General features: G+C 47.2%; 3 protein-coding genes across 15 annotated transcripts in view; 1 reads left to right on the top strand and 2 right to left on the bottom strand.

Moving 5' to 3' along the window:
• The window catches only part of TGFBRAP1 (transforming growth factor beta receptor associated protein 1), a 56,295-nt gene extending 52,355 nt beyond the window's left edge, over positions 1-3,940 (bottom strand). For 2 of the 4 annotated variants that reach the window (XR_014841230.1, XM_085018477.1), the window contains exons 1-3: positions 3,692-3,940; positions 3,409-3,468; positions 2,250-2,344 (exon numbers count right to left, since the gene is read on the bottom strand). The gene's annotated coding sequence lies outside the window, so the exon portion shown is untranslated. Of the gene's footprint in view, positions 1-2,249; positions 2,345-2,464; positions 2,852-3,408; positions 3,469-3,691 lie in introns of all 4 variants that reach the window. The other 2 variants (XM_085018479.1, XM_085018478.1) reach the window with 2 other exon arrangements.
• Positions 3,941-4,274: 334 nt separating this feature from the next.
• On the top strand, positions 4,275-14,968 carry C3H2orf49 (chromosome 3 C2orf49 homolog). 6 transcript variants are annotated; one of them, XR_014841288.1, is made up of 5 exons: positions 4,275-4,420; positions 6,766-6,932; positions 9,911-10,086; positions 10,184-10,286; positions 12,173-14,968. XR_014841288.1 is itself a non-coding variant. In XM_021087119.2 (4 exons), the coding sequence occupies exons 1-4, from the start codon at positions 4,322-4,324 to the stop codon at positions 12,227-12,229; spliced, it is 699 nt and encodes a 232-aa protein (XP_020942778.1). In that variant the 5' UTR covers positions 4,275-4,321; the 3' UTR covers positions 12,230-14,968. The 6 variants fall into 6 exon arrangements, 4 of the variants coding, with proteins under 4 accessions (XP_020942778.1, XP_020942777.1, XP_084874636.1 ...); XR_014841289.1 differs by having other exon boundaries at positions 10,184-10,340; XM_021087119.2 differs by having other exon boundaries at positions 9,911-10,286.
• Positions 14,969-21,067: 6,099 nt separating this feature from the next.
• The window catches only part of FHL2 (four and a half LIM domains 2), an 88,752-nt gene continuing 86,504 nt past the window's right edge, over positions 21,068-23,315 (bottom strand). For all 5 annotated transcript variants that reach the window (XM_085018507.1, XM_085018508.1, XM_021087113.2 and 2 more), the window contains one exon: positions 21,068-22,821. In XM_085018507.1, the coding sequence (XP_084874633.1) occupies positions 22,670-22,821 (152 nt within the window). In that variant the 3' untranslated portion in view covers positions 21,068-22,669. The remainder of the gene's footprint in view (positions 22,822-23,315) is intronic.

Here is a 23,315-nt window from a genome sequence, read left to right as displayed (position 1 = left end):
ACCGCCAGACACAGGGCTAGGGCCTCAGCCCTGTGCTGGCATTTAAACCTCGCCTTACCAGGTTAGGGCCTCAGCCCTGTGCTGGCATTTAAACTTCGCCTTACCAGGTAGGCACTGCTGATTCCCGCACTGTGCAGGCAAGCGGACAGAGGCAGAGAGAAGTGAAAGACTTCTCCCACAGTCCACGGTGGTAAGAAGAGCGCAAGGGTCAGAACCCAGAACTCAACACCACTGGAAACTTTTTCTATATGAAATTCAGCTGTCGGTGGAATAGTATATAGAATAACATTTGTGTTCTCCTTTAAACAATGTAAGAGTGAAAATGTGTTAACGAACAAGAGGAGTAAAAGGAGATAATTCAGAAATAACTATTTCCTTCTGAAAAGGATTTGCTATGAGATTTTAAAAAACGGCAAACTTCACGGTGCACATTATGCCATGTAGAAACATTTATTCTTCCTGAACTTTCTGAGAAGTCTGTTTCACATGACTGATCGCTGTATGTACATAACTAGAAATGTGCAAAGATTGACATCAGGCTAATTCTAAATTCCTCATGTTTTGACTGGTTACATTTAAGAATGATCAAAGTCATATTTTTTCATAAAAATATTAACTTCAATCATTGACATTTATTAAATATCCCTTGGGCTCATACTAAACATGTTGGAAGGTGGAAAAGATGTGTTCTAATAAACTAATGAAGGTTAAGAGCTGCTGATCAGATACAAGTAAATACTTCCATAGTTATAGTCTACTCCCCAAACTCAGCATCCTTGCACTTACACATACTCACACTTACGCCAAGTTCCTCACTTCCACGCTGGCTCTAAGCTCCTGAGTGTGTCCATCATGAGCTTGCTGTCTGTCTGCTTAGAGGAAGCACTTAACCACTTTTTACACTTCCTGCTGCTCAATATTAATAAACTAGGTCATCTTTAAAAGAAGCTTTTCATGCAAAGACTGTTACTCTAATTTATAATCTCTCTTATTAAGAGTATACATCTACACATTTGGGTATCATTTTAGAAAATGATGTTAAGCAAAGAAAGATTTTTTTTAAAAATCTTTTTGGGGCCTCACCCATGGCATATGGAGGTTCCCAGGTTAGGGGTCAAATAGGAGCTGTAGCTGCTGGCCTAAACCACAGCCACAGCAATGCCAGATCCTAGCTGTGTCTGTGACCTACACCATAGCTCATGGCAACGCTGGATCCTTAACCCACTGAGCGAGGCCAGGGATCAAACCTGTGCCCTCATGGATCCTAGTCAGATTCATTTCCGCTGAGCCACAATGGGAATGCCAAGAAACTTGTTGAACTGTTATTCAAATAATTATTCCTATTTTTTAGCAGCTCCTGTGTGCTCAGTACCATAGCAGAGGCTGCAGACCATCCTGAAAGGAGGAAGACCGGCCCTGTCTTCCAGAAGCTTAATTCAATGCAGTGGTTTAGAAAGTACAGGCCAATAGTCAACAGTATCAGCAGTACTTCAGAACTTGTTAGTAATGTGGATTCTTGTGTCCACACGCCACACCTCTTAAATCAGAAACTTTGGGTGTAGGGCCCAGCTAAGCATTGTCAGGCTCTCCCGGTGACTCTAATGCTCATTCAAGTTTGAGAAGCTGTGATGGAATGGGATACGATCCCAAGGCAAAAAAATAACATCTGAGGATCAGGAAAGGTTTATGCACACTCACTTGGGACACACTTCCTGGTCTCATCCTGTGTGCCAGGTACTGTGCTGGCTGCTGAGAACCCAAAGATGAGAGACACGGTTTCAGGGACCTTATCAAAGAGGTGACCGAGGAGATGGGTTTTACAAGAAAGTCAGTGTTCTAAGCACATAAGCACAGCTTCAATATGATCTGGTTGTAAAAGGAATGAGAAATGACAATAATAAAATAACATAATCATCAATTATGATACTGAAGGTAATTATCCGAAACTCAGAACTGTGGTTCTAAGTAGCTAGAAACATAAGTGCAAAATGTGACCTATTTTTTCAGTTGCTATATGCACTATGAAGCATTTTAATTTTATTTGTGCTCAGACATACAGTTGGCACATCTGATAAAATATCTGAAACATAAATATCTTAAACATTATATAGCCAACAAGAAGAATCAATACCCCAAGTTCTCAGTATACATTCTTTTCATGATTCATTCATTCAACACATTTATCGAGACCTTCAAGTGCAGACACGGTGCGTGCTCAGGATGAGGTGGGAGAGTCAAAAGAAACATACAGATCTGTCCTGGAGGAACTTCTAACCCAGTGAGGTGATGATGCCAGCCAGGCAGGACAGTGCTTGTTGGTTTCCCTCAGCTTCGTTCTTGGCAACTATTGGCACCAAATAAAAATGTTAGTGAGAATATCATGATCTTTGAATAAAAGGAAAATTCTTACACTAAAACTTAAGCACGTATGGTTACTACATAATACTCACAGATAATACTTTACCAGAAATAAATCTTTGGTCTACAAATTCAAATGTGTAACAACACAAAGCTCTGTACCAGAGCTTTATTTCCACTTTAAGCCCCCACTCAGCTGCAGTGACAATGACCTTGACAGCGAGGCCGGCCCCCTTCTTCAGGGCTGTGTCTGGTTAGGGGATTTCTGAGGTGCCAGGACAAGGAGAAATGGGAGATGGCAGGTCCTCACATCACTGGTCCCCACAGGGGTTCTGAGATGCTCTTTGTCCACGTGGTGTCTGGTTTTCAGTCTTGGTTTCGGGGCTGACAGGCCTGGCCCCTCCAGTCAGGGTGACTATCTGGCTTGAGGGTGCGGATGTCACAGCCTCCTTACTTGGATGTGGCAGGAATCTCTGTGAGGTGGCCCTTCTGCCTGGACCATTTGAAACATTGCCTGAGAACTTGTTAGAGGCAAATTCTCCCCTGCTCTACTTCCCACATCAGAAACTTTGATCGAAACACAGCAGTCCCCATATACTCTCAGACTCCAATCTCCAAGGCTCTGTAGTGAGAGCAGGTGTTACCATCTCTCCTGCCCCTGGGGTGCACAGCCACATTAAAACCTTATTCTACTTCCTCCTCTCTGACTCTTGATGTTTTTCTTCTGCCCAGGGGACACTCGGAGGCACCAATTATCATGGGGTTTTGTTTTGTTTTTGTTTTTGTTTTGTTTTTTGTTTTTGTAGGGATGCACCTGTGGCATATGGAAGTTCCCAGGCTAGGGGTCAAATTGGAACTACAGCTGCCAGCCTACACCACAGCCACAGCAACGCCAGATCCCAGCCTCGTCCACGACCTAGTCAGGTTCGTTAACCGCCAGCCATGAAGGGAACTCCAGAGGCACTAATTATCTTAATAGATTTCGTTTTAAGCAGGGAAGTACTGTTAAACTGGAAGAGGGGGCGGGGGTTGGGGAAGCACAGGTCTTACCTGCTGTAAAACGTTTTTGCTGATGAAGAAGAGCTTCGGGCTTCAGGTTAGGTGATTGTCCTGAAACGGACAGGAATAAAGACTACATCAAAAACCTCATTTTTAGACTCTAAAATGATGTACTTAGCTGAGGTGGGGGTGGGGGCTTGAGGAAATTAGACAAGGATAGAGAACTGAGAGGGAAAACACCCACCATCACCACCATCCTGCCACTTCTCTGCCCTGGTGACAGTCAAGAAGCTACAAGAGATGTCCAGACAGAGGCGACAGGGGAGGGGCTTACCCTACTTTGGCTCCAACCTCACGACACCTAGTTGGGGTATTCATTTCCATTTCATAGAGGTGGGAGCTCAACAAAGATGCGCTTCTCGGGCGGCCGTTATTTTCAGAGGCGGGTTCATTCCGAGTATTATTTCGGGAACAAACATTTGAGTGCCTACTACATGCGAGGCGTTTTGAACTAGGAAACAAAAGGTACAACGCTCAAAAAAAAGAACACCAAAGAGCTTCCAGAGGTACCTACTGCTGAATTGACTGTAACACTCATCGTCCTCCCTAGTCGCTTTCCCGCGAGGCCACCCTCGGACTCTCATTGGCCTCTTCCCATGACGTCATAGGAGGCGCGACCAGGACCGACCAATCGTGGCCCGCTCTGTGAACTTCGCCTGTTTCTCTCTTCGCGCAGACTTGAAACGCCAATCGTTTCCACTACAAACGGCCCTTTCACTCCTCTCGCCCTAGGATTATCCCCTGGCGAGAACCCGCCCAGCATCCCAGCCGAGCCGGAGAGGCGAGCGTCCCGCGCGGCGCACCCTAGTGACGACATACGCGAGGCCCCGTCCCTTACGCGTCATTTCTGAGACGCTAGCTGGGGGCCTTGTGGGTAGCCGGCCGGGGTCTCCTGGCGACGACGATGGCGGGGGATGTGGGCGGCCGCAGCTGCACGGATTCCGAGCTGCTGCTGCACCCGGAGCTGCTGTCCCAGGAGTTCCTTCTCCTCACCCTGGAGCAGGTGCGGCGCGCGCCGGGGAGGGCGGGCCTGCTCGAGAGGGCGCTGGGACTTGAGCTCGCTCCGAGGCATCCTCGGCGGCGCCGGACACACCCGCTGCTGGGTAGTGTGGCTCTCCGCCCGGCGCCCCTGTCGGGGAAGAGGCGTCCTCAGAACGTCGGGAACTCCGGGGAGTTAAAATTCCCTTTTTGGTCGCTGATGAGTCCGAAGAGGGGTCCAGGCGAACCCCCGCGGCCTGGGTGTAAGCAAGGCCTGCGAAGAGAGGAGCCGGGGAAGGTCTTAGAAGAGTGGGAAGGAAGGGTGGCGGTCCCGGGCCGCCAGGGCTGGAAGGCATCGGAGAAATCGCCCTTTGTCCACTTTCCCCACGTTCAGAGATGAAGAAACTGGGTCCTCGAGAGATGAAGTCACTTCTTTGGGGGTCACACTCTCGGTAGATGGTGCAGCCAGGAAAATCTGGGGCTCCTGGCTCTCATGCAGCTTTTGCTGTTTTTCAGCTGATATGACCTGTGACAGCAGCTGAAAAATAAGACCAAAAGAAGTGATGAGTTTTGTTTAAAGTGGTAGAGAATAACCGAAAGCCTTTTGGAGGTTTTAAGTAGCATGTTTTCTTTGAGTTTCTCGGCTTAGTACTCTCTGATTTCCTCAACCTACCACCGTCCCCCAGTAGGTCATTTTAGGGATGTCAGTTACCTTTCCCACCTGTGGTTCTCAAAAGTTTTTAGGTAGAATCACAATCACCCCAGGTCTTGTGAAAACACAGACTGCTGGGCACCATCCCCAGAGTTTGGGATTCAGTTTGGGGCTGTGGCCTGAAAATTGTCATTTTTAAGAAGTTCTTGCTGGTGGTCCAAAGACCACAGTTTGAGAAGTACTGTCCTGGAGCAGTGCTTCCCAAACTAAGGTGCCTGTGGATTGTCCAAGTCCCATTCCTCTGAGCGAGTCCAGAGTGAAAACTGATGATGAAGAATAGTCCAGTGTAAGGGACAAAGGAAGTAAAGTTTGTGCTTTTATTTTTTTCTTTTCTTCTTTGGCTGTCATTTGGCATATGGAGTTCCCTAGCCGGGGATCAGATCTGAGCCACAGTTATGGGTCATTTAACTCACTGTATCTGGCCGGGGTTGGAACCTGGGTCCTGGCATTGCAGAGACACCACCGTTGGTGCCACAGTGAAAACTCCAAGGTTGTGCTTTTAAATTTTGAAGAACAAGGACTGGGGATGCATTTGTTAGAGGACATAGATTGGATTTATTTTGTTAGTTCTACCAAATAGAAATGTTTCCAAACATTTCTGAACTGCTTTTGAGCCCATGATCTCTTTTCCACCCTCATTTCCTTCCTAAATCCAGACCCTATCCCTAACTGCTCCTGTGCCTTGTGCCGTGTTTTCCATCATGGTGAGAACAAATGGGAAAATGGGGGAGAATGAGCTGATGCAGAGATGGGTGGTGGGGCAGTGACTGGGAGCCACCTGAAAGGCCCGGTGCAAACACCAGGAGCTGCTTGCTCTGATATGCACTGTTGTCAGGGCTGCCATCAGTAAGGAGACTGCAGATTCCATCTGCAAGGCCACGTGAGGTCTGGGTAGTGAACTTCCATTTAAGACGCACCATCAGGGCAATGTGGGGAATAACATACAGGGTGAGACCTCCAGCCTGCTGATGTGATCATGATGGTAACACTCTGGATGTCTTTTTGACAGGATGCAGTCACTGTTACCATGTTTGCTTTCTTTGCTCTCATCTCCACAAGTCCTTCATTTCCAGTTCTCTTCATGGATTAGGATGATGCTGTTGGAATGGTCTTCACGCCTGGTGTGTGGGCTGTGCAGTGTGGACAGCAGTCCTTGTCACATACAACTATTGTCTTAGAGATGAGGCTGAATGGAGTATTTGAGGAGCTTAGGCTCTTTGTAATACTGCTTCTTGCAGTCTCCTTTGGGATCACAGGCACTTGGCTGATCTTGAGGATGGTGTTACACTTGTTATTTTATTTTTTTTGTCTTTTTGCCATTTCTTGGGCTGCTCCTGCGGCATATGGAGATTCCCAGGCTAGGGGTCAAATCGGAGCTGTAGCCGCTGGCCTACACCAGAGCCACAGCAACGCAGGATCTGAGCCGCGTCTGCAACCACAGCTCAGGGCAATGCCAGATCCTTAACCCACTGAGCAAGGCCAGGGATCGAACCCACAGCCTCATGGTTCCTAGTTGGATTCTTTAACCACTGAGCCACGACGGGAACTCCTACACTTGTTATTTAAACAGTCATGTTGTACCCTGTTAGGTAGATAGTTGATGAGTTATGGAAATGGAGAACCTTGTTTTGAAATTACTTTTGTTTCCTTTTCCACAGAAGAACATAGCTGTTGAAAATGACCTGAGAATAAACAAAGACAGTCTTACTGATCTTTATGTTCAGCACGCAATACCACTGCCTCAGAGAGATTTGCCAAAGAATAGATGGGGGAAAATGATGGAAAAGAAAAGAGAACAGCACGAGATAAGAAATGAGACAAAAAGGTACTTTTCAGTTGTTCTGGTTATCGTCTTGTCTTAGATGACTGAACAGTTTTGCTTTTCTTTTTTTCCCCAGGTAAACTTAGGTACAAAGTATTTACTCAACAACTGTTCATTGAGCACCAGGCTCTGGGCTGTAGCATGAATAAATCTGACAGAATTCCTTGCTTGTATTTTAGGTGGGAGAAACATAATTAAAAAGCAAAGTAAAATATACAGTGTGCTACACTGGGATAAATGCTAAGGAGAAAAATAAAACAGAGTGGCCAGGATAAACCTAGGTGAGAAATGACATTTCAGTAAAGGAACCTGTAGAAAGCTAGCATTCCAGGCAGAACATGAGAGCCTGGCCAGGGCTGTGTCCCCATAATGTGCCCAGAACAGCGCAGAGGCTTTCAGGGCTTTGGGGGGTGGCAGGTGGGAGGATGTGGAAGAGGGAGAGTGTGGGAGACTGTCGGTCACTGTAGGAACCTTGGCCTTGCTCTGAGATGAGAAGCCATTAGGGATTTTGAGCAGAGCAAGGACACCGTCTGATGTATGTTTTAAGAGGTTCATACTGGTACCTGTTCACTTTGGATGCAGCATCATTTTAGCCTCTGGTTACCTATTGCTACAGGCTGTGTTTTAGCACTGGCCTTGATGAATCTGTGGATTGTGCTGTAGATACCTTTAATTTATCTTTGGCGACTCTTATTAATTAATGAAAGTATTCCCTTCTTGATCTGTACGTTCAGGCACATCATCCTAAGCAAAGCACCCAGTGCTGTTACGTCTTCCTTCCTATGACAGTCCCTTTGAGTCCCTCTTTGTCATTTTGGAAAGGATCTCTGACTCTGTTGTAAAAATCATACTTGGACTCCTGAATCAGAGCCTCCAAGCTGGAGGGATCTAGGGCTCATCAGGCCTTGTTGACTTGCTTATGACTGTATCTGAAGGAGCTGTGATGTACCCCAGGTCACACAGTGCCAGGACCAGCTCTAGAACTCTGCTTCCCGTACCTTCCTGTGCTCCTGAGTCTTAGGCTGAGCCCTCCCGAGCTGCTGAGTCCTGCCCTCAGCCGCTCTGCCTCCCTGCTGCAGTGGCAGTGGGTGTGCAGTGGGCTTATTTTTCATCTTCTACCAAGTAATGCTCATTGGCAACCTAAGATTTGGTGAGTTTGGCCAGTCACCTAGGTTCTGGCTGAAATGCAAATTCTGAATCAGTTCAGACTCAAGCCCCAGATTCTGCATTTCTTACAAGCTCCCAATTTCTTATAAGCTACTCATAACCAGCTGCTCAAGCTGTTTTTTTTTTACAGCCACACCCACAGCACATGGAGGTTCCCAGACTAGGGGTCCAATCAAAGCTACAGCTGCTGGCCTACACCACAGCCACAGCAACGCGGGATCCGAGCCTCGTCTGCGACCTACACCACAGCTCACGGCAGCGCCAGATCCTTAATCTACCGTGAGAGGCCAGAGATGGAGCCGGTGTTCTCATGGATCCTAGTCTGGTTTGTTACAGCTGAAATTCAGGAACTCCTCAAATTCTTTTTTTTTTTTTTTAGTTTTTTTTTTTCTTTTCTCACATTCTTTCAACATGTTTAGGTGAAGGGTTTTTTTTCCCATAAACAAACCTGTTGTTTCACTTGAGGTATAATTAATGAATATATGAATGCTTTTTTTTACTTATCTTGCGGCTTAAGAATGGAAAATAAGTTTTCAGAAACTAAATATGAAGATTTGCTAAGTTTAAAACTCAAAATTATACAAATATAAGAAAAAGTTTAGAAAATGCCTTGGCTTTAAAAGACCTCCAGTGAATGGAAAAGAGCCTCCTATCATTGTTTGTGGACTGCCATGATGGTAGTTTGGTACAGTTTTATTTTTTATTTCTTTATTTTTTTTGCTTTTTTAGGGCCACACCCATGGCATACAGAGGTTCCCAGACTAGGGGTCCAGTCGGAGCTACAGCTGCCAACCTATGCCACAGCCAGAGCCACATCAGATCCAAGCCACGTTTGTGACCTATACCACAGCTCACAGCAATGCCAGATCCTTAACTCACTGAGCGAGGCCAGGGAGCAAACCCTCAACCTCATGGTTCCTAGTCGGATTTGTTTCTGCTGTGTCACAACGGGAACTCCTGATAGTTTTATAGTCTCTTATCCTTTCTAAGTAATTATTGATACATGGGCAAGGTAACCCTGTTAGGATGGTGATTTTTAAAAATTAAAAATTTTTTTCTGGAGTTCCCGTCGTGGCTCAGTGATTAATGAACCTGAGTAGTAACCATGAGGTTTCAGATTTGATCCTTGGCCTCGATCAGTGGGTTAAGGATCTGGCATTGCCATGAGCTGTGACGTAGGTCACAGACGCAGTTCAGATCCCACATGGCCGTGGCTGTGGTGTTGGCCGGCAGCTGCAGCTCCAATTCGACCTCTAGCTTGGGAAGCTCCATATGACATGGGTGCAGCCCTAAAAAGACAAAAGAAAAAAAAAAAATTTCAGTTACTAGGAGATCCTGTTTGAAGTTTTAGGGTTAGTTTGTGGATTGATGCTTTGAAAATAACAGTATCTTATATACATGAAAGGGAACTTTAAATTTTTGTCAGTCAATGTTTTCAACTTAAAAGCACCTGAAGGTTGGGAGTTCCCATCGTGGCTCAGTGGTTGGTGAACACAACTAGTGTCCATGAGGACAAGGGTTCACTGGGTTAGGGATCCGGTGTTGCCGTGAGCTGTGGTGTATGTCACAGATGTGGCTCGGATCCCGAGTTGCTGTGGCTGTGGTGTAGGCCGGCAGCTGCAGCTCTGATTCAACCCCTAGCCTGGGAACCATGCCAAAAAAAAAAAAAAAAAAAAAAGGCACCTGAAAGTTATTTTGTTGAGGGAGCACATAGAAAACCTCATTTCCAGTTGTCCTCCTTACATGGATTCATTCCCAGGCCCTGGTTGGCCATCTAGGTGGTATCGTTCACGAAGCCATCTCTCCGATTTCAGGAGCAGCAGTGTAGACGGGCTACGGAAAAGACCCCTCATTGTGTTTGATGGAAGTTCAACAAGTACAAGCATAAAAGTGAAAAAGACCGAGAACGGAGATAACGACCGACTCAAGCCCCCGCCTCAGGCGAGCGTCACCAGCAATGCCTTTCGGAAATTATCAAATTCCTCTTCAGGTGTTTCACCCCTAAGTTTGTCTTCCAATTTGCCTACGAACAATAAAATGGAACCCAGTACTAATGACACTAACCAGAACCATGACTTACTGCATAGGAAAAGCCCTCCGGGCCCCGTGAAGTCGCCACCTTTGTCGCCTGTTGCAGCTGCTCCCGTGAAGTTAAAGCGAGCTGCCCCTAAGGAGGAAGCTGAGGCTGCGGTGAGTGTCCTGGTCTCTGGGCCAACCTGCGATGGGAAGGAAACTATGGCAGAGGTGGGTCTGCTGTGTCACCTGCTGTTCTGGAAGCTTCCAGGGACCTGTCCTGTTTGCACTTCTCATTTCTCATGTGTTTGAGCCTTGGAATCCACAATAGGCTAATGTTTTTTAAAGTGCACTCCATTTATTTCTGTTTAAAGTGTGTAAAGAGAGCGTTCCTGAGGACTTTTCCTAGCTGTTCCTCATTTAGATTCTTTTGCCATCTTGGAGCTGAAAGGGGGAAATAACTCCTTTGTTGGCAGGGCTCGGATGTTAACCAAGTCGTCCAGGGTCACACATTCCTTAAGGAGCGTTTTAGAGCCTGATCCTAAGTCAGTCTGTTTGCACTGACCTTAGAATCACACCAGAATCTTGGGATTTGCCACCTGCCTCCCCTGCTCCTCTCGTGTTTCCATCTTTAGAAGGATGGAGGAGGTCGGGAGCTCTGCCCCCCTGTGCTGTGCTGTACCTACCCGTCTGCATGCTGACCTTGGCCTAGGCTTCTCAGAAAAGTGACTCCACTTTTAAACATCCAGCAGTTCATATGTTTTTATTTATTGTCTTAGTTCATTCAGGCTGATGCAACCACAAAATGCCACTGACTGGATGGCTCAAACAGTAAATATTTATTTCCTGTAGTTCTGGAGACTACAAGTCCAAAGTCAGGATGGCAAATTCAGTATCTGGTGAGGGCCCCCTTCCTGTGTCCAGCTCAGCTGCATTTCACTGTGTCCTCATAGCGAGGGAGGGGCAGGTGTTCCCTGACCCCCTTGGTGAGGGCCCCACCCTCAGGACCTAATGGCCCCCCAAGGCCCCGCCTCCAGATACTGTCACATGGGGGATTCGGAGGGGACGCACATTCAGTCTGAGGCATTCCTGTAGGATACTTTGTCTTTGTTGTCTTCATGTTGTGTGTCAGAGGGATTAAGCCTCTGAAATAGCAGACCCTGGAAAGAGAAAGCTGCTGCGTATTGACCAGCCCAAAAGTTCCTATATTAGTTCATTTGTTTGTTAACTCCTTCCAGCAACCCCGTGAAGTAGGTGCAGTAGTTCTTCCCATTTCACAGATGAGGAAGAAGAGGCTTGGTTTTTGGTTTTTTGTTTCTTTGGGCCACACCTGCAACATGTGAAAGTTTCCAGGCCAGGGATCGAACCTGCGCCACAGCAGTGACAATGCTGGATCTTTAAACCACTGCACCACAAGGGAACTCTCCAAGCATAGATAATTTAAATAAACTGCCCAGGGTTCCAGAGTTAGTACGTGGCCAGTCTGCAGTTTGAATTCAGGTCTATTTGACCCCAGCATGCACACTGCCTATGGCAGCGCACTGCCTCCATCCTTATTTCCGTCACTGCTGTGGGAAAGAGGAGGGTGGCAGGTGAGAGGGATATAGTAAAATACCCGCCTTCAGAGGTGTGCTTTTCCCTTTTAAATCTGTGTTAAGATATTAGGTGGTGAGGTTGGTGGGAGATGGGCTTGGCAGAAAAAAAGTGGGTCTGGAGTGATCTGTAGTTCTGTACTCCAAATGTACCTTAGTTCACCTGGAGGCCTTCCAAAAAGCCCAGACAGAGGTCAGAGCTCATCCCAGCCACCTCCCGTGGATGCTGCTTCGGTGGTTCTGGGATGAAGCCCAGGCTTAGCCATGTTTGTAAGCATGCGGGGTCTACTGGACGACCCTGAGAACCATAGCTGGTAAAGGGGGCGCCCAGCTGGCCTTCTCCCTCAGGGCCTGCGTGTGTCCCCACCAGGTGGCAGCAGCGCTCTCCTCGCAGGCTTTGGCGTCACCCTGGTAGTTCTGGTATTTGCTGTTTCTGCAAGTGTAAGCTGGTTTCTGCTCATGTCTTTTCAGAATAACCTGAAGCCCCCAGAAGCGAAGAGGAAGATACAGCATGTTACATGGCCATGAAGGAAGGTTTCCAGAAATGTAAATATTACTGTAATGGTAGTTTTTCAAAGAAATTCACATGTATTGAGAGTATTTACAGAGATCCTGATTATTGTGGAATTTTCTTAAGAGGTTTAAATTAGGTTCCAAAAAATAAAGTCCTTTCCTTTCCCTCCCCCCCTTCTCCTTCCTTTAAAAATCGAACAAGCAAAAACCTTACCTTTCATGCCCTGATTAGGAAAGAATTTCTTTTTAAACGAATGGTTTCATATATATCATTTATACTGATCCTAGTCAGTTAGCCGCAAGTCTGATATAACGCAGTCGGTGAATTTTAGGAATTATTCTCATTAGTCTGTGTTGGTTTTTGGGGAGATTGGAGGTTTTTTAAAGCTCTAAAATATTTATTTTAGAAGTTCGCAATTTTTTCTTTTCTGGAGTTGCAAAAGAATATAGCTGTTCATCACAGTATTTTAGTCAATCCTGCCAAGCTCATCCCCAAGGTTCTCCGTGGGAAGCATGTTGGTAGTGCTGCCAGTAAACCAACCAGAAATTCCAGATAAACTTGCTGCCGTTTCAGTGCTCACGCTGCTTCTTTCCATGATATCAGCAGGGCAGTCAGTGCTTGCTGGGGCTCCTTCCCCTGTGCTGGGAACTGACTCATGGAGAGGAGGCCCCCCTTCCCCCTGACCCCCTGGGAGGCCCCGTCTCGAGGCAACCATGCTCCTCCTCACTCCCAGCTCCTGGGGTCTGAGTCTTAACCTTTAAAATCTTCAGGTGAATAATCATGTTGGAGGGGTTCCCATGGGCGGAAGGGGTTCCCACGGGTGGAAGGTTTTCAGGAGAGGGCTGGAATTCCAGAACCGGAATCCAGGAAGCCTGGCTGGATGGCGACTCAGCCTGACGTGTGGTTGGCAGAAGAGGGGTCCCAAGTCAGGTCCCTGGCCCACTTCGGGCACCACCATGGTTCCCGTGGTATTAGCTGACGTCTTTTCCCTCTTGTCAGAGAAGTCGGTGGGGAGGCGTGTGGCCCTCATGTCATGGGCTCTGGTACCCGCTCCCTGCTATCTTTCTAGCCAAGGCCCAGGGTGCTGTATACTCCTGCCTTGTGTGTGGTTGATCTTCAGTTGGGGTTCACCTTTCAGAGCAGTTTATTCCTTTTTTTATTTGTTAAAACAAGCATTTGAGTTCAGCTATTGAATAGCCTTACAGAAAACTAACTCAGCCTTGCAGGTAAATACTGGACTAAAACTTTAACCCTGCAGCTTTTAGCCTTTGCCTTTATCCAGACTATAAGCCCACACACATAAGATGAAATTGAGAGACACTAAGTGTTGTGTGTGTTGTGAATGTTAAATTGTTAACTATATGGTTATCTGCAGGGCTGATGTCTGCATATTGTTGAAAGACAACCATAATCTTCTACATAACTGTGTTAAGGGAGATTTTACAAGTAGAGATTCTAGGGTAGAATGACAAATTATATTTTATATTCAGTTGTCTCTTCTGCTTCCATCTGCATTTCTCTCTTAGCTAAGAGAGAGCCATTTGACGGTTTTAAGTCAGTGGAAACTTATTTTTAGTTACTCAATAAAATTAATTTTTAATTTGTATATTTAACTTACAGAGTAGGTTGGTAATAACAGCTGAACTGTGTAACATTGTTGCTTCAAATTGAAGTTTCTATTATGAACATTCAGAACCAGTGCTCATATAGCAGCATATTATGGAGCTATTTTGAGTTGGAACAGTAGAGAAGCCTAAACCTCGTGCTGTGTGTCACGTACCCCAACACCGGAGCACGATGCCTTCTTGGCATGGCTCCAGCCCCGCACAAGAGGCTGCAGGACAATAGGGACAGGGGGTCTGTTCCGTGTGTGGGCTTCAGAGCATCCAAGGCCATAACCCAAATGGCACACCCGGCCTGCTCCTCGCTCACTGACGCCGGCTGAGCTGGTCGCGTGGATGCCTTCCTGGGTCAACGAGTGAAGGGCCTGCGAGTCAGGTGGCTCCTGGGTGCAGGCGCCTGTTGACCTCCTGCCCCTGGCCGGTGGCCTCAATATCCTCTCCCTCTCACTCTGGTCCCTGCCTTCCTTTTTCTTGCTCTCCTTTCTGTTGTTTGACTTTGTCTGCTCCCCTTCTCCCTCATCGGCTCTGTAGGTCCCCAGCTCCAGGCCTCTGCAGACACCGGGGCTGCAGGTAGGCAGGCCGTTCCCCACGTGAGGACCACACATGCCTTGGGCCCCTGCAGCACCGGGCCGTGGGGTTCACTGAGTAGCTTTACTCACCTGGGCAGCGACCAGGCATGTGGCAAGGTTGGTTCAATGACTGCTGTGAGGCTGTAATATTTCTGCGAGTATTAAAATTCTTCAGAATTGTAATTATTATTTGAAATAGTGTTTTGGTTGACTTAAGTTTTGAGAGATGCCTCTAGAGACTCATTCAGTAGCAACGACCTGTTAAAAACTTACATTAAGTAAAACTGCCAGTAGATTAAATCATATGTATGTAAGAGCTTCCTCTGTTTACTACTGTGGAACCTCAGTAATCTTGAGAGGCTCCAAAATGGTCAAGATGTTGTAAGTGTGTGCTTTTATTAAATGCTTGTGCAGGTTTTGTAATTCAGCACAGAAAGTTTAACCTTGTAAGGTACATTTTTGTATGTAAGTCTTTTAAGTAGCCTTATGCTTATTTAAATAAAACAAATAAAATTATTGACTAGGTCTGTCATTCATAAAAAAATAAAATGGAAAAACACTCTGTAGTGATTTGATCTATTTTTATTTGATGAAACTATATTGAAAAGTGTCATTTATTCTTTATAGTATTCTTTTTTTTCTTTTTTTTTTTCTTTTCAGGGCTGCACCTGCAGCGTATGGAGGTTCCCAGGTTAGGGGTCCAATCAGAACTACAGCTGCCAGCCTGTACCACAGCTACAGCAATGTGGGATCTGAGCCAAGTCTGTGACCTACACCACAGCTCACGGCAACACTGGATCCTTAACCCACTGAGCGGGGCCGGATCGAACCTGCGTCCTCATGGATACTAGTCAGACTTGTTTCTGCTGCGCCACAAGGGGAACTCCTATGGTACAATTTTCTGTCCCTGGGATCTGGCCTGGTGGCAACACCAGCCAGGTCTCAGGCCCCTGTGGGCAGCCCCAACTCTGCAGGCTGGCTCACCAGCTGCCACTGTGCTTTGAGGGATCCTGTCCCCTGACCCTTATTACCCTGTGTAAGGCAGCTGACCAAAGGTGTGGCTGTGGAATTGTTGCAGATTGGAGTGATCTTGAAAATGTTAATTTGTACTAGAATCTTACTATTAGTGACTGAAGCTCCAGATTAACTTGGGAAAGCCTCAAGTGTCTTTACCTCAAACTTTCCCGTTGTGGCTCAGTGGAAACAAATCTGATGAGGAACCAAGAGGTTGCCAGTTTGATCCCTGGCCTCACTCAGTGGGTTAAGGATCCAGCGTTACCCTGAGCTGTGGTGTAGGTCAAAGATGTGGCTTGGATCCTGCATTGCTGTGGCTGTGGTGTAAGCCGGCAGCTGTAGCTCTGATTCAAGCCCTAGCCTGGGAACCTCCATATGCCTTGGGTGCAGCCCTAAAAAGACAAAAAAAAAAAAAAGTCTTTCCCTTTTCTATCTGGATTGAAGAGTAAAAACAATTGTATTTCCCTTTAGACATTATTACTAAAGTGCTTTTTGCTGACTGAAGTGGTGCTCTGAGCTGAACTTGCTTGTCTCCCTTATTGTGGCAGAAAAGATAATGAGAGTTGGGAGTCACTAAGCCCCCACTCAGGAAGGAAATCAGACTAAGTCGTGAAATAGGGAGGGACTGGAAGGGGGCAGGGCAGTGGTTAGGAGGGGCCTCTTGGAAGAGATGTCTCTTCAAGGGGATCAGGTTCTAGAAAGCTTTCAGGATGAGCATCCTGTGTGTCATGGTTTTAAAGGCCTGCATGGTCTTCTTTGCCCCTCCCATCAAAGGTGGAGTCTGGATCCCACTGCTGGATGTGGGCTGGTCTGGTAATTTGCTTTGATCAAAGGGAGTGCTTCTGGGAGTTCCTGTTGTGCAGTGGAAAAAAAACCGATTAGTATCCATGAGGATTAGGGTTCAATCCCTGGCCTCGCTCAGTGGGTTAAGGAGCTGGCATTGCTGTGAGCTGTGGTGTAGGTGGCATATGCAGCTTGGATCCTGCATTGTGGGTGTAGCTCTGATTTGACCCCTAGCCAGGGAACTTTGATATGCCATGGGTTCAGCCCTTAGGAAAAAAAAAAAAAAAAAAAGTGCTTCTAATAAGCTTGCTCATGGCCCCTGCTGCAACCATGGGAAAAGCCTGCTGGAGAAACTGCAGCAACAGCCAGCACTGACCCCCAGACCTGCGACTGCTGGTTGCCCACTGCCACTTGCTGCCAGGTAAGACCAGCCCAGGCAGCTGGCTCAGAACCACGAGGGACCAGAGTGAGGGCTGTCCCAGGTCTGTGCAGGATGTTGCTTTCAGTTACTTCACTGGATTTTCATAGTTTGGGTTGAATGTAGATGAGTTTATTTAAAATTTCCAACATCCTAAATAATAAAACTTACATAATTCTAATACATAATTTACTATATTAGGTAGTTATGCGTTAAAATCAAAGTTGAAGGTACTGAAATAGATAAAATCCGTTCAAGTTTCCAGTGTAGAATGTGTCACAAAGATAGGGATTAACTAATGCAATGTTGACAGGTTTTCTTTTGCTAAACATTAGAGAAGAAAGTTTGTTCTGACTTCTGAAATGTAAGGAACAGTTCTGCTGGATAAAATATTTACCAAAAAAAGAAAAAAAAAAATCTTAGAAGCACTTGGGAAGCTGGCAGGCAAAAACCTGAGAACCTAGGAACCTAGAAAAGGAGGCCCTGTGGCTTGATGCTGTGGAAACTGAGCCATGCTTTCCAAGGCCCCACACTCTCAAGATAGGAACCCTAATAGCTATGACCTCAGGGGGTAACCTGACTGGGTAAACCAATTAGAAGTAAGCCTGCTCTTAGCTCAGGGAACTATATCCAATCACTTGTGATAGAACATGATGGAACATAATATGAGAAAAAAGATGGTATCTGTATGTATGACCGTGTCACTTTGCTGTAGAGGGGAAATTGGCACAACATTGCAAATCAACCATAATTTAAAAAAAAAATTTAAAAAGGAGTAAGCCTGCTCTGCTGAGGTGGGGAGGAGAGTAAAGAAGAGATAGGTCAGAGGAAAGAACGGGAAAGGCAGAGGAAGAAGGGATGAGGTGGGAGAACTGAAGCACAGCATGCTGGCTCACACACAGCGCCACAGCCAAAACCCCGTCACTAGGATGGGGAGAGAGACTGCCCCCCAGTGTTCATGTGTTAGAATAACCAGGTGGAATATCGCTGGCTGGCTGTGTTGACAGAAAAGATGCTGTAAAAGGACCATTCAGGGAGTTCCTGTTATGGTGCAGTGGAAACAACCCCGACTAGGAACCATGAGGTTTCAGGTTCGATCCCTGGCCTCACTCAGTGGGTTAAGGATCCAGTGTTGCTGTGGGCTGTGGTATAGGCCACAGATGTGGCTCAGATCTGGGCTGTAGCTCCAATTCAGTCACTAGCCTTGTAACCTACATATGCCGTGAGTGTGGCCCTAAAAAGCAAAAAAAAAAAAGGACCATTCCGTACAGGAAACTAAAAGGTGATAACACAACATATTTTAAGTTTTTTAATTTTTATTGATATATCATAAAAAGTCCATTTCAGTTCAGTGAATCTACATACATATATGTATGTGTATATATATATATATATACATATATGTGTTTATATATATAAAACCACTACCCATTTCAGTTCAGTCCATTTCAGTTCAGTGAATCTACATACATATATGTATGTGTGTGTGTGTTTATATATATAAAACCACTACCCAGATCAAGATATGGAACAAGGCTGACACTTTCGGTAAAGGGCCAGATAGTAAAAATTTTAGGTTTTGTGGGCCATGCAGTGTGTAAATGAATGGACATCACTGTGTTCCAGTGTAACTCTTTTTAGGAAAACAGGCAGAGGGAAGGATTTAGCACATGAGCCATAGTTTGCCAACAACATAGTGTTTCCAGCACCCAGAAAGTTCCCTCATGCCCTTCCCATTCAGAGGGTAACCACAAGTCTGGTTTCTATCTCTATAGTTTAGTTTCACCTGCTAACATCTGCCTTACACCCTTTTATGTATGTGTTTTATTTCAAGAATTTAATAAGAGGTCTTGGGATTTCCCATAATGGCTCAGCAGTAATGAACCTGACTAGGATCCAAGAGGACACAGGTTCGATCCCTGTCCTCACTCGGTTAAGGATCTGGCGTTGCTGTGAGCTGTGGTGTAGGCTGCAGACGTGGTTTGGATCCTGCATGACTGTGGTGTAGGCTGGCAGCTGCAGCTCCAACTCAACCCCTAGCCTGGGAACTTCCATATATTTTGGGGCCCTAAAAACCAAAAAACCAAAAAAAAAAAAAAAAGAATTTAAGGTAAAAAGTCTGGCTTAATGAAAAGGATTTATTATAGAATGATTTTATTTTTGAGCCTGTCAGGAACACAGTGTAGTGCATTGATTCCAGCGACAGGGCTGTGTAGTTAGGGGTAGAGGTAGAGGTCTTTTGTGTGTGGTCAGACTTGAGGTGGGCGTGACAGCTCAGACCTCAGCTCACCTCTTTCAGAATTTTTCCTTTTATCTTTGCCTTTCAACATTTTGAATGTGATGTGTCTGGATGTGGGTCTCTTCGCATTTTTCTTTCTTTGAGTTTATCATGCTTCTTGGCTGTGCATTTTTAGACAAATGTTTTTTGTTGAATTGGGGGAAGTTTCCAGCCATTAATCCTTAAAATATTTTTCTGTCCCTTTTCTGTCTCCTCCCCTGGTACTCCATCATGCATATGTTGGTATGTTTAGCGATATTCCACAGTGTCTCTATTTCCCTTCATTCTCTGTTTTTCAATTTCTTTTCTTTTTTTTTTTCTTTTTAGGCCCTCACCCTCAGCATATGGAGGTTCCCAGGCTAGGGGTCGAATGGGGAGCTGCAGCTGCTGGCCTACACCACAGCCACAGCACCAGGTCCAAGCTGCATCTGCGACCTACGCTGCCCCTTGTGGCCATACCAGATCCTTAACCCACTGAGCAAGGCCAGGGAGCAAATTTGCATCCTTGTGGAGACTATGCTGTGTTCTTAATTCTCTGAGGCACAATGGGAGCTCCTGTTTTTCAAGTTCATAATCTTTGTTGATCTATCTTCAAGTTCACTAATGTTTTTCTTCTCCCAACTGAAATCTACTATTGACCCTTCTAGTGAATTTTGTCATGCACTTTTCAACTCCAGAATTTCTATTTGATTCTTTTCTTACCCTGTTTACCTCCTTATTAACCAATACCTCAGTTCTCTGAGGAGTGACTGTTCTCATGACCATCCCTTCAATTCTTTAAACGCTCAGCAGTGTTTGCTCTGAGAATCTGGTGTGGCTTGGGAATGTGTTCAGGCCTGTCCAGTCCCACTCTGACTGTCCCTGAGTGGGTACAGCCTGCACGCTCCTGGCCCCCAGGGCTGAGTGGGATTCTGGGATGGCTCTTCTTAGCTCTTTCCCTTGTTAAACTTCAAACTGGGCTGCCATTTTGCTTTTTGCTATTGGTATCCTGGAGCCCCCAGCCCCCTCTTAACTGTCTGCCACCAAGATCGCTCTTGATTTTGACAGTCCCCTCAGGCACAGATTTCTCTATTCTTGGTACCAGATAAAAAGTCAGTGCTCTCGGTGCAGAGCTGCTGAGTTGCCATTCGCAGAGCCTGGGGCAGGACTCCTCCATAAGTAGGTGCTGGGAAGTAGGGGGGCTGGTAGCCCCCAGTCTTCTCAGAGCACACCTTCCAATGTGAAAACTCCACCCTGTGAGCAGGCTGGTGCAGGGGGGATCAGAGCCCCCCCCCCCCCGATTTTCAGCCTCTTCCCCTGGGGCAGAGCCCTGGACCATGGGAGCCCTTCCACTCCTGGCTGCAACTGCCCAGAGCAGAGCTTCTGTCATGTGACACGGGGAGTGGGGGCAGGACAGGATCGGCTGTGGCTCAGATGCCACAGGGGCTCACTCTTCTCATTAACATGCAGATTTTCCTGAATAAATGTCTCTCCATTTGCTGTATGCCTCTGGGGATATTTTCAGAGACTAAGTTATTCGGTCTGTATAAATAGTTCCCAGCTAAAGCACTGTTTCACTGGCAGAGGGTCAGCTGAGCTCTGCACCTTTCCATTCCAGAAGTCCCTCCCTGGCAGTTGTTTGAGCCTTGGCTGGGCTGCTTGGAGTCCAGTGGTTCAGCTAGAGATTTGTAGGGCTTTCATGCACATACCATGAGGCTCTCTTTTCTAGAACTTTCCCATTTACTTCCCAGGATCTGTTTGTCCCCAGCTCTGCCCTCTGGTTCTGCAAGCCAGTGAGCTGGCCCTGAGCTCAGAGCCGTAAGAGTGGGAAACCCTCCCTCTTCTTCAAAGACTTCCCTCCAAAGACTTCCTGCTGTGGGTCATGCTCCTGGATTTCCAAATTTTTAAAAATATTTTTGTCCAGGAGTTCTCTTGTGGTGAAGCAGTTTGAGGATCTGGCATTGTCGCTGCTGTGGCACAGGTCCAATCTCTGGCTTGGGAACTTACACATGATGCAGGAGCAGCCAAAACACACACATATATATAATTTGTCCAGAATGGTTGTTACTTGAAGGAGGTTGTTATTCCAACAGAGCTACTCGCTAGACATGGAATTGTGCTCCATCTAGTGTATCATTGGTTTTAATGAAGATCAGGGAAAATGTTCCATCATGAAGACATAGAAAAAATTTTTTTTGAATTTTGCTATTTTTATTTTAAAAAGCACATTTGCAAGAATGCATTTACCTTTATATCATAAAGTAAGAGCCAGCAAAGCAACTAACAAGGTGGAGGGGGGTGGTGGTTATTTTTTTTGAGCAAAGCCTCCAGCCAACAGACCATACAGCCAGAGGCCCGTTTCAGCCACAATCAAGCACTTCTCACAGTGACCAGCACTCAGATTAAGAAACTGGCTTCACAGATGCTCTGCGTAGGTGGGACTTGAGTTCAACCAGATTTTTCTGCTGCATAGCCGATCATTGTATCATACTGCATTATCTTAGAAAGCTAAGGACAAAAAAATCACAGTTGTTATCCCAAAAAGAACCATGCCATGCCCTACCTGGTAAGTTGGCATAAATTCCACATGCCAAGGGCGTGGCCAAAAAAAGGTGAGCACAAAAACCTTAACCTCTTGATGTGCAGTGATTTTTTGGGGTTTTCTGGGTCTAGGGCATAGCGAACCTTTAGAAGTCAGCTCAGGAGCCTACCTGAAAAGGAGTGTTCTATTTAGAGCTGTGATTTCCCTTCTTATCCTTCAGAAACACTCACAGAAGGCTCCCAGGTGGCCTCAGTTGCCCAGGTGTTGACAAAATACAGGTGCGCAGGACATCAACTCTGGTCTGGAGTCACCTGTGCCTCCTGTAAGCCTCCACTCACGGAGGAGAAGGCAGGCAGGTGTGAGGGCTTGGCCGGGAGCACAGGAGAGCATCGAGCTCTGTCCAGAAAAGTGACCCAGTGCTGCCCGCACGTCCATCAGCTCACGTGCTGTCGCTTATGTCACCACATCCTAGGCTGAGCATTAAATTCCCAGGGAGTCTGGGAAAGGGTCAGAGAGGAAGGCAGCTGCCCTGGTGCTGACTGCGGCTTCCTTTTCGATAAAAGGCCTGATGCAATTTCAGTCCGTCAGAGCCCTAGTGGAAGCTGCAGTCAAGTGTTGTTTATGCTGAGACCCTTAACGTTTCATATTTGACCCACTGCACTTGACATAAGATTTCCTCCCGGATCACTTTATCGTGAGCCGGCTCACCTTGCTTTGGGCTCCACGTGACAAAGTTACGGCCTTGGAAATACCATTTTTTTGGCTTTGGCGGGTATTGGCTTGATGTGAGATCTCAGGTCCCAGGCCAGGGATTACTGCCCCTGGCTGTAGCCGCGAAAGCGCCAAAAGCCAAGCACTAGGCCACCGGTCAACGCCCTGACACCAACCCTTCATTAACTCGCGGTAATTGCACTTAATAATTAAAGACACAGTGAAAGAAAGGTCGGTCTATAAAGATAGCATTCAAAAGGATGTTTCCACTCGGATTGTCCTTGCGTGATTCCACGAATGCACAACCACCTCCCACTTCGGGCTCCAGGACCTCCTTCCCTAGGCCTCAGGCACAAGCGCGGAGCAAGGCTGTAAACAGGTGTGGGCGGCACAGGTAGCAGGCGGGGCCGGGGGCCGCGGCACCACCTGGGGGCGGGGCGCGGCGGGGCGGGGCGGGGCGGGGCGCGGCGGGGCGGGGCGGGGCGCGGCGGGGCGGGGCGCACAGGGGGAAAGCAGCGCGAGCAGGCCCTCTAGCGGCTCAGATGTCCTTCCCGCAGTCGGGGCACAGGATGTCGTCTCTCTCGGTGACGAAGCCTCGCCCCACCAGCGACAGCGAGCACTTCTTGCAGTTGAAGCAGTCGTTGTGCCACTGCCGCTCCTCGAAGGAGATGTACTTGGTGCCGCCCAGTCCTGTGGGCGGCGGGGAGGGAGCAGGTGAGGATGGGGAGGAGGCGGGATGGGAGGATGGCGGGGGGGGGGGAGTGGGGAGCGGCGGGGGAGGGCGGATGGGGATGGGGTTGAGGGGGAGAGGAGGGAGACGGAGGGGAGGACCAGCGGCGGGGGCGGGGAGGGTGCCCTGGCTGGGTCGAGTCCAGGCCCCGCCCGATCATGGGCCTGGGTGCTGGGCTGCACGCCTAACTCGGATTCTGGGCTCGGGTGGGGGCGCTCCTGAATGAGAAGCAGAGAAACACTCCAGAACAACACGACAGTCACCATAATAAGGAGTCGACTGCGTGGATTTGCCTGTCTCACCGGAGTGAAACTCGGTGAGGCGGGGAGCCTCTCGCTCCTTGACGGGGCGCCCCAGGCCTGGAGTTCCGAGGTCCCGGGCTCATGGACAAGGTGCTAAAGGGGCGCAAGGGAGGATAAACCGTGTCTCCGTGGCGGAGGGCACACGAGGACGT

The sequence above is a fragment of the Sus scrofa genome, chromosome 3 (assembly GCF_054392235.1).
Source record: "Sus scrofa isolate SSC_HxYL_T2T_F1_AM1 chromosome 3, Sscrofa_HxYL_maternal_Yorkshire_Landrace_v2.0, whole genome shotgun sequence".
NCBI classification, from domain to species: Eukaryota; Metazoa; Chordata; class Mammalia; order Artiodactyla; family Suidae; genus Sus; species Sus scrofa.
This window is presented reverse-complemented; position numbering and strand designations above follow the sequence as displayed.

What these genes read in the sequence shown, in the direction of transcription:
- C3H2orf49 (XM_021087118.2), top strand. Translation starts at nt 4,322, where the DNA reads ATGGCGGGGGATGTGGGCGGCCGCAGCTGCACGGATTCCGAGCTGCTG. An exon ending in TTCTCCTCACCCTGGAGCAG is followed by an intron (nt 4,421 to 6,765) that starts GTGCGGCGCGCG and finishes CCTTTTCCACAG; the next exon opens with AAGAACATAGCTGTTGAAAA. An exon ending in GGAAGGAAACTATGGCAGAG is followed by an intron (nt 10,341 to 12,172) that starts GTGGGTCTGCTG and finishes ATGTCTTTTCAG; the next exon opens with AATAACCTGAAGCCCCCAGA.